Genomic DNA, 10,000 nt, shown 5'->3' on the forward strand with positions numbered 1-10,000 from the left:
CACACACACACACACACACACACGTGCACACACACACACCTACCGAGTGCCTGTAGAGCCGGTTTAATCTGGTTCTCATAGTGGTCCTCCTGGACTTCTTGAAGACACAGGATCTAGAAAAGGAAAATGTTTTGTATTTATTTACTATATTTATTTTTTAAGGGCAAATGGTGAAAAGTAGACGGACACACAGATCCGTGTTTATGTTTTTGGGGTTTGGGTTTTGGGTTTATGTTTTTGGGGTTTGGGTTTTGGGTTTATGTTTTTGGGGTTTGGGCTCACGTCGGCGTCGTGCTGCCGGAGCTCGGCCAGCAGGTTGGGCAGCCGGTGGCTCCAGGGCAGCACCCCGGGGTGACAGTGGCCGTACAGGTAGGAGTTGTCCTGCAGCAGCTGCTGGGACAGGATGTTGTAGGTCATCACCGAGAAGTCAAACGCAGCGCCGCCGCCCGGTGGTCGGGGGTCGCTACTGCGGTCGGGGGAGACCTCCCAGTGTCTCTGAAGAGCTGGGGAGAGAGGAAGAGGAGAGGGGAGATGAGAGGAAGATTATGAGGAGAGGAGATAGAAAGAAGAGAAAGATAGAGATGAGAGGAGTATGGAGAGGAGGGGGGAGGTGGAGAGGAGGTGGAGGTGGAGAGGAGGTGGAAGGTGGAGAGGAAGGGGGAGGTGGAGAGGAGGAGGAAGATGGAGAGGAGGAGGAAGATGGAGAGGAGGAATATGGAGAGGAGGAAGATGGAGAGGAGGAGGAAGATGGAGAGGAGGAGGAAGATGGAGAGGAAGGGGGAGGTGGAGAGGAGGAGGAAGGTGGAGAGGAGGAGGAAGATGGAGAGGAGGAAGATGGAGAGGAGGAGGAAGGTGGAGAGGAGGAGGAAGATGGAGAGGAGGAGGAAGATGGAGAGGAAGGGGGAGGTGGAGGAAGGTGGAGAGGAGGAGGAAGATGGAGAGGAGGAAGATGGAGAGGAGGAGGATGGAGAGGAGGAGGAAGGTGGAGAGGAGGAGGAAGATGGAGAGAGGAGGAAGATGGAGAGGAAGGGGGAGGTGGAGGAAGGTGGAGAGGAGGAGGAAGATGGAGAGGAGGAAGATGGAGAGGAGGAGGAAGGTGGAGAGGAGGAGGAAGATGGAGAGGAAGGGGGAGGTGGAGAGGAGGAGGAAGATGGAGAGGAAGGGGGAGGTGGAGAGGAGGAGGAAGATGGAGAGGAAGGGGGAGGTGGAGAGGAGGAGGAAGATGGAGAGGAGGAGGAAGGTGGAGAGGAGGAGGAAGATGGAGAGGAGGAGGAAGATGTCTTGTTGTCAGTTGAAGCCTCCTGAAGGTTTTCATGACTTCTCTTGAAAAGGAACAAGAACGCAGAACCTCGTGAAAGAGTGAACTTACATTTCTCCTGCTGCCGGAGCGGTGGCCAGGCTCCTCCTCCTCCTCCTCCTCCTCCTCCTCCTCCTCCTCCTTGTCCGGCGACCTGCCACGGGTTTGAGTTTGAGAGCGTTTGAGAGCGTTGAGGCTCCGCCCCCTGCCCTCCGTCGCGACTGCCGTCCCTCGACTGTCCCTCTGCTCCTCCCGTCATCCCCTCGCCCCGCCCCCTCTGCTCCTCGCCCCGCCCCCTCTGCTCCTCGCCAGCGCTCCCTCTGAGCCGGGCATTGGGTCGGTGCTCGGGAACGCCGGCCCGCTCCGGTCTGGACTTTGTGGTTTGAGTCTTGGAGCCGGCGGTTGCCGGCGGCGACGCGCTCCTCCCTCGGTTCGGGTTTTTCTTCGTCGTCTGTTCTCCTTCGTCACAACTCTTCCCTCGGTCTCGACTTCCATCGTCGAAGCGCCGCCGCTCCGTCTCGGCGCCGCCGTCCTTCGCCTGGCGTCCTCTGGGATCCCTTTCCTCGAAGCTCCTCCTCCGTTTGTGAGGAGGCGGGGCCTCTTCTCCGCGGGAGCGCTCCATCGCGAGGCCGTCGGCGTGGGAAGAGGAGGAGGAGGAGGAGGAGAACGAACGCCAGCCGCCGTTAAAGGTCCCCGGGTCGACGCTCCGAGGGAACGACGGCGCCCAACCGGCGGGGAACCGACAGGCCGCTGGGTGGCGAGGAGGGAGTCGAGGAGGCCAGGGGGGAGGGGGGCCGCACAGAGACCACCATGGGGGAGGAGTGGGGACGGGACGGGGGAGGTGGCAGGAGGAGGAGCCGGTGCTCCTGAAGCCAGCCCTGCAGAGAGCGGGATGGCCACGCAGGAGGAAGGAGGAGCTCAGCTGATGGAGGAACATGGGGCGGCTGAGAGGAGAGAGAGAGAGATGTCAAATGTATCGATAACTGACTTTAAAGTCATTTTAAAGGATACATGTTCAACCGACTTCTTAAATGTGACTCTTTGAAGCTTCTATATTTGTCCGTTAATCTTCATCTTTGACCTTTTTGGAGCTGGAAATTGTGAATTTCTGACATTTTCCAGACGAGCAGATCGATCGGTAACGTAAACATTGAGCCGGGCAAAACTTAGAGAAGATTTGAGCAGGAAAAGTTTATTTAACACAATTATGGCAGCAAAAAATAATCTGTTTTATCTCTCATAAGATGTTCTTGTGTCAGTTATCTCTAAGATAATAACAAATAAACAAATAAGAACATTGTAAGAAATGGTCCATAATTAATTTGAGTTTTATTCTATGTCTGATGAACATTTATATATATTTAATAATTAAATGTCTGGTAATATATTAATGTAATGAATAACTATTTCGCATTAGTTACAGCACAGATACATATAACAACGGAGACAAATATTATGAATTAAATATATGAGATAAGAACATACCGAGACAGCTAAGGCATAAACGAAATAACGTAGATAAATAGACAACGCTGTATGTTGTTTAACGTTTAAATTATGCGAAAGAAGAATTAATCTCGCGTTAAAGTCCTTATTTGTCTTTTAAATTCATGTTGACTTACTTATCGCCGGCGGTGGGAAAGACATCGTTTATGTTTTGGTTCGGAAACATCGTGAAAAATAATTATCGACGAACATTTTGTGTTTTTTTATTGTTTTTTAACTGTCTTCAAAACAAGCCGCGGACGGTTTTCCGAGTCGCCCGCATTACGCGTCACCGGTATCGCGCCGCGGAACCCGTGGTGCCTTCGCGTACACCGACTGAGTTAGAATTGTGAAACACTGCTTGACGGGAGGAGTAACGTCTCACCTGAAGTTGGTGTTCGTGCATTGTTTTTATTTAACAGGCTGAACAGACGGAACAGTTCGTGAAACTTGGAAGAAATAAAGACGAAGAAGAAGACGACTCAACCGGGAAACACGACCGTTACGGTAAGAAACTAATCTTTAAAGAAAATCTAAAGAAAAACAATGCTAATATTGTTTTTATGTTCTACTGGACTGCATGAAGAGGACATAAAACAAGGCAATTATATAGTTTGTTGTTATGAAAACTATGTCTTCTTTTTAGATTTGTACGACTATTCGTGTCGTAAATACAGATAATCACGATTATTTCCTAGAGCGTTTGAAAGCAGCATCTATTTTCTTCCTCGAGCTGGAACCTGTAGTCTTCCGGAAGTCGATTCACACGGTGCGGATAGTGAGCGGACTACAGCCTCCTCGGTGCGGTGGGATTAGCGGTCCGACTGGAAACGTCGCCCACGACTACATCTTTGTTTTGGTTTTCTTTTTATACATCGTGAGAATTCTAAAATGTCAGCTTTTGTCATGACGGGCATACATCGGTAAATAGACTAAACACCAGCATCGGTGCCGTTTTATGTCTTCTATTCGAAGAGCAGCGGGTTAAAAATTAAATAAATAATAAGTGTCGCCCGAGCGGAAGAGGTCACAGTCCACCTACGTGAAGAGAGAGAGCCTCCTCCCGGAGACACCGGGCCGTTAAACGGTTTGAAGAGACGCGACGTCAGCTGGCGACCGGCCGCCGTGTCCCGGTAGTCCAGCGAGTCACACGCCGAGGGGAAGCTCCGAGGAGCGGGCTCATCGTGAGGGATGCAGAGCCGAGTCAGCAGCACATCCTCCCTCTGGGTGTGTGCGCGCGTGTGTGTGTGTGTGTGTGTGTGTGTGTGCGCGCGCGTGTGTGTGTGTGTCACTGCATCGTTAATCAATTTGCATGAAAAGCAAATAAACATTACAGGACTGTCTCAGAAAATTAGAATATTGTGATAAAGTTCTTTATTTTCTGTAATGCAATTTAAAAAACAAAAATGTCATGCATTCTGGATTCATTACAAATCAACTGAAATATTGCAAGCCTTTTATTCTTTTAATATTGCTGATTATGGCTTACAGCTTAAGAAAACTCTAAAATCCTATCTCATAAAATTTTAATATTTCCTCAGACCAAGTTAAAAAAAAGATTTATAACAGCTGAGTGTTTGTCAAGGCTCAGGAAACCCTTGCAGGTGTTTCGAGTTAATTAGACAATTCAAGTGATTTGTTTAATACCCTACTAGTATACTTTTTCATGATATTCTAATATTTAGATATAGGATATTTGAGTTTTCTTAAGCTGTAAGCCATAATCAGCAATATTAAAAGAATAAAAGGCTTGCAATATTTCAGTTGATTTGTAATGAATCCAGAATGCATGACATTTTTGTTTTTTTAATTGCATTACAGAAAATAAAGAACTTCATCACAATATTCTAATTTTCTGAGATAGTCCTGTACACTCTCATTTCTCTCTTCCGGCTCACGTTGTGACGTCATGCTATTTGATTATTCTGATGTCAATATTGACCCCCCCCCATAAACAGATCAATACTCTCCCTTTCACCTCCTCTTCGCGGCGGGGTGTCTTCTCCTTTATTAGGACGACACAGCAGCACTTTAAAAAGATTAATCATGATTATTATTTTCCATCATAAGGATCATTTAGAGTTTTATTCCCCTACTCTCTCTTTCTGCAGGATGGGAATTGGTCATAATTCGGTCACTATTTGTCGTTTTACTGTTATTGGGTACTTTAAGTAGTAGGACATAGTGTGTATTATAAGTTATTAATCCACAAACACACAATTAAAATCAATTTTCTGACTTTGAGTTTCTTAATTCTAAAAGCTGTGAGTGAATATAAAAAGATGAAATGAAAACAGGAATGAAAAAAGGCCCAAAAAAACCTTTACGTTATAAAACCTTTAAGTTATCAAACCTTTATGTTATAAAACCTTATGTTCTAAAACCTTATGTTCTAAAACCTTTACGTTATAAAACCTTTAAGTTATAAAACCTTTATGTTATAAAACCTTATGTTCTAAAACCTTTATGTTATAAAACCTTATGTTCTAAAACCTTTACGTTATAAAACCTTTACGTTATAAAACCTTTACGTTATAAAACCTTTATGTTATAAAACCTTTACATTATAAAACATTTACGTTATAAAACCTTTATGTTATAAAACCTTTACGTTATAAAACCTTTACGTTATAAAACCTTTATGTTATAAAACCTTTACGTTATAAAACCTTTACGTTATAAAACCTTTATGTTATAAAACCTTTACATTCTAAAACTTTTATGTTATAAAACCTTAAAACCTTTATGTTATAAAATCTTTATTCAGGAGCCAAACAGGATATCAAACCGGACGACTTCAAACACAGGAACAGAGAATCTGTCTCCAAATAAATGAATAAAACCCTGTTGTTTTTTTAAACAAAAAAAACCAGTAGCCCCTCCAAAATAAAAGCATCAAGAGTTTACACTGTGTTCCTTTAAAAACAACAAAGCAACAAAGCAACATTATCATTTTTCAAATCCTCCAAACATGCACAAGAATAATAATTTAAAAAAAGACAGATGCTCTCTCTGCCTCCTGTAGCCCTTCACTCATGTTTATTATTATTATTATTATTACCCCTCTTTCAGGTGACGAGAGGACCGACTTCCACTTCCTGTTCTGATCATGAGACGTTCAGGATGAATGTTTTCATCGTCTCAGGACAAAAACACTTTGATGAAGTAAAAGTTGTGCGTGGTTTTATTTACCGGATTATTCTGGACTCTGTAAAGCGACTTCGGGTGCCTTGAGAAGCGCTATATAAAATAAATAATTATTATATATTATTAAACATTCTCCACCAAAAAAATAAAAAATAGACAGTCTGTTGCAAACAATTACAAGAAAAAAACATTCTCAGATTTTTAATTTTTTAATTTTTTCCCCCTTCGAGTAAAGTTTCTGGCCCTCTGGACTGTTTGAGACGGGGTCCGGGGGGTCCGGGGTTCTGGTTCTGGGGTTTTACGGTGCACTTGGTTCGACTCTTCCCCCAAAACCTCTCCACGGTTCTCCAGTCCGTCTCCTCCTCCAACGACCCTCTGGACCTCCAGTACACCTTCAGTAAACCCAAAGGTCACAGGGGTCGGAGGTCACGGGCTCCAGGGGTCAGGAGAAGGGCACTTCCCATCTCTGTGTGTAGGCGCTCAGTTCACAGGGGCTGATGACCAGCATGCGGGACGAGTCCATCCCGTCCAGCGCCATCTCCGAGTCCAGGCAGAACCGAGAGACCAGGTGCTCCAGGTGAGTGCCCGACTTCTCCCACCGCTGGGACACACACACACACACACACACACACACACACACACACACACACACACACACACACACACACACACACAAACACCAGAGTAATTAACATAATAATTAATTATGAATACGAGAGAGAGAGACACACACACATACACAGCTTGTGAGGGTTTGGAAAGGTGTAAATAAAATAAAAACTTTAAAGAATGGAATAGAAACTGAAATGTGTCCGTTGATATAATCAATAAAAACAATGCAGCTCAATGTAAATGTGATTGAAGTCTAAATTAAAGTAAAGGAATGAGTCTGGTGGTGAGTTCCCCCGGTCACCACTAGAGGGCGACGTGGCCCGGCGCGCTGCCCCGAGCCTTCTGTGGCCAAGCAGTGTGTGCGTGTGTCTCTGTGTGTGTGTGCGTGTGTGTGTGTGTGTGTGTGTCTCTGTGTGTGTGTCTCTGTGTGTGTGTGTGTGTGTGTGTCTCTGTGTGTGTGTGCGTGTGTCTCTGTGTGTGTGTCTCTGTGTGTGTGTGTGTCTCTGTGTGTGTGTCTGTGTGTGTGTGTCTCTGTGTGTGTGTGTGTCTCTGTGTGTGTGTCTCTCAAGATTCAAGATTCAAGATTCAAGATGTTTTATTTGTCACATACACACACAGGGTGTGCAGTGAAATGAAAGTGGCAATGCTCAGCAGGAATGTGCAAGGGCAACAAGTACACACTATTTACAATAAAAACAACACAATATTTACAGTAAGTGTGTGTGTGTGTGTGTGTGTGTGCCTAAGAGGGGCAGTTGTGTGGGTCTATGTGGGGGTCCTGGTGAGGTCGGAGTTCACAGTCCTGATGGCCTGAGGAAAGAAACTCCGTCTCAGTCTCTCTGTTCTTGCAGCGTGACTACGGAGGCGCCTGCCTGACCGCAGCAGCTGAAACAGTCTGTTGTTGGGGTGGTGAGGATCCTTCATGATCCTGCGGCTCTGGTTCTGCACCTCCTGGTGTACAAGTCCTGCAGGGTGGGAGTGTAGTTCCAATAGTGCGTTCAGCCGAGCACTACTCTCTGAAACCTTCCTGTCCTGGCGGAGCAGTTGCCAAACCAGGCTGTGATGCTTCCTGTCAGGACGCTCTCTACAGCTCCAGAGTAGAAGGACTGAAGGATCCTCTGGGAAACTTTAAATTTCCTCAGCTGCCTGAGGTGGTAGAGGCGCTGCCTTGCCTTTCTCACCAGAGTGTCTGTGTTCGTTGACCATGTCAGATCCTCGGTGATGTGGACTCCCAGGTATTTATACCCGCTCACCCTCTCCACAGTAGTCCCGTTAATCCCCAGTGGTGAGTACGTCCTCTGTTGTTGTACCCTCCTAAAGTCCACAATCAGCTCCTTAGTTTTGGTGACATTCATGATGAGTGACAGATCAGCAACTTCCTCCAGGTAGGCCTTCTCGTCGTTGTCGGAGATCAGGCCCACCACCACTGTGTCATCCGCAAACTTGATGATGGTGTTGGAGCTGAACCTGGCCACACAGTCATGTGTGTACAGGGAGTACAGTAGGGGCTGAGGCGCAACCCTGGGGATCCTGTGTTCAGGGTGAGGGGTTTGGAGGTGTGTCTGCCCACCTGACCACCTGTGGCCTGGCGGTCAGGAAGTCCAGGATCCAAGCACACAGGGGTGTTCAGTCCCAGCTCAATCAGCTTGCCGGCCAGTCTGGAGGGACTATGGTGTTGAAAGCTGAACTATAATCAATGAACAGCAGTCTCACATAGCCCCCTCTGGCTGTCCAGATGAGAGAGTGTGGTGTGCAGTACCTGGGAGACAGCATCATCCGTGGATCTGTTTGGGCGATAAGCAAACTGCAGCGGGTCCATGGAGGAAGGAGGAAGGCGCAGATGTAGTCCTTTATCAGCCTCTCAAAGCATTTCATGACCACCGAGGTGAGGGCCACGGTCGGTAGTCATTCATACATGCTGGAGAAGCATTCTTGGGCACAGGGACAATAGTGGATCTCTTGAAGCAGGCGGGGACCACGGACTCAGCCAGGAGAGGTTGAATATTGTGGTGAACACTGGAGCTAGCTGGTTAGCACAGGTCTTCAGTACTCGCCCAGATATGCCATCTGGACCTGCAGCTTTCCTGGTGTTCACCCTCAACAGAGCCCTCCTCACACTGTGCTCGGTCACAGAGAGTGTGTGTTCATCCCCAGCGGTAGAACTCACCTCGGCTACGCTAACGGTGTTGTTGTTAGGCGGCGAGCTAGCGCTGTTGTTGCTAGCCTCAAACCGTGCATAAAATGAGTTCAGGTCGTCCGCTAGGGATGCGTCGGCACTCACCATTGCGCGGGGTCTGCTCTGGTAGTCTGTGATAGTCCGTAGCCCCTGCCATAGGCGCCTGGTGTCGCGCTGCTCCATCTGTGATTCCACTCTGTCTCGGTACCTCCTCTTGGCGTCCTTCACCGCCCTCCTCAGTCCATAGACCGCTGCCTTGTACTGTCCATGTTGCGGATACAAGACCGGAGTTATAGGCAGCAATGCAGGCGTTCACAGCTTCACGGATGGATCTATCAACCCACGGCTTTTGGTTAGGAAAGACCCTAACTTTTACCGTGGGGACGATGGTGTCGCTAAGCGTTGCTATGAGGCTCATTGCTACGTCCAAACTTCGCTGGCGTCACTGGAACTGGATTGGATCATGTCCCAGTCGGCGACACGCAGGCGTCCTGTAGCTCAGCCTCTGATTGGTCAGACCACCGCTTCACGTTCCTCGTCACTACCGCTTCCAGCGATCTTTTGCGGTACTCGGAAGCAAGAAAATGGCGGCATGGTCCGATTTGCGAGCGGAGGAGAGAGACAGCCTTGTAGCCTCTCTTGAATGGCGTATAGCAGTGGTCCAACGTTCTTTCCCTCTGGTAGCACACGTAATGTGCTGGTGAAAGTTCGGCATGACTTTTTTAGGTTTGCCCTATTAAAGTCCCCAGCCACCACCACAGCGTCGGGATACTTGTTCTGATGCCGACATAACACATCATGTAGGTCCGATAGTGCTACGTCGGTGTCCGCTTGTGGTGGAATGTGACGGCTGTGGTGATGACGAGCTGAACTCCGGGAAGGTAGAATGGACGGCATGAGATCGTCAGATGTTCTAGGTTCGCGAGCAGGAGCGAAAGAGTCTTAATGTTCTTGGGGTCGCACCACATGTTGTTCGTCATGAAGCAAACCCTCCACCCTTAGATTTACCAGACTCTTCCGTTCTGTCTGCACGGAAAACAGAGAAGGACTCGGTTGGGCATATGACTCGATCCGGCACCAGCGGGGTCAGCCATGTTTCCGTCAGACAAAAGATGTTACAGTCCCTCATGTCCCGTTGGAATCTGATCCTTGCCCTAACATCATCCATCTTATTTTCCAGAGACTGGACGTTAGCAAGAAGGATGCTGGGCAGAGGTGGGCGGTGGGCTTGAACTCTCAGTCTGTTCCGACCCGTTTCCTCGATGTTTCCTCGTCTGTAGCTG

The 10,000-nt window shown here is 47.7% G+C and overlaps 2 protein-coding genes across 4 annotated transcripts in view; both read right to left on the reverse strand.

The window, feature by feature from the left end:
- Positions 1–4,015, reverse strand: part of angel2 (angel homolog 2 (Drosophila)) — a 6,730-nt gene extending 2,715 nt beyond the window's left edge. The window contains exons 1-4 of one of the 3 annotated variants that reach the window (XM_056427504.1): positions 3,825–4,015; positions 1,370–2,241; positions 283–503; positions 44–113 (exon numbers count right to left, since the gene is read on the reverse strand). In XM_056427504.1, coding sequence (XP_056283479.1) covers positions 44–113; positions 283–503; positions 1,370–2,234 — 1,156 coding nt within the window. In that variant the 5' untranslated portion in view covers positions 2,235–2,241; positions 3,825–4,015. Of the gene's footprint in view, positions 1–43; positions 114–282; positions 504–1,369; positions 2,242–2,919; positions 3,783–3,824 lie in introns of those variants that run through there. The other 2 variants (XM_056427502.1, XM_056427503.1) reach the window with 2 other exon arrangements.
- A 1,509-nt stretch (positions 4,016–5,524) lies between these two features.
- The window catches only part of galnt14 (UDP-N-acetyl-alpha-D-galactosamine:polypeptide N-acetylgalactosaminyltransferase 14 (GalNAc-T14)), a 47,186-nt gene continuing 42,710 nt past the window's right edge, over positions 5,525–10,000 (reverse strand). Inside the window, exon 14 of the mRNA XM_056428891.1 lies at positions 5,525–6,530. Within this exon, the coding sequence (XP_056284866.1) occupies positions 6,372–6,530 (159 nt within the window). The 3' untranslated portion in view covers positions 5,525–6,371. The remainder of the gene's footprint in view (positions 6,531–10,000) is intronic.

Source organism: Pseudoliparis swirei, chromosome 12, assembly GCF_029220125.1.
Source record: "Pseudoliparis swirei isolate HS2019 ecotype Mariana Trench chromosome 12, NWPU_hadal_v1, whole genome shotgun sequence".
In the NCBI taxonomy this organism is placed as follows: domain Eukaryota; kingdom Metazoa; phylum Chordata; class Actinopteri; order Perciformes; family Liparidae; genus Pseudoliparis; species Pseudoliparis swirei.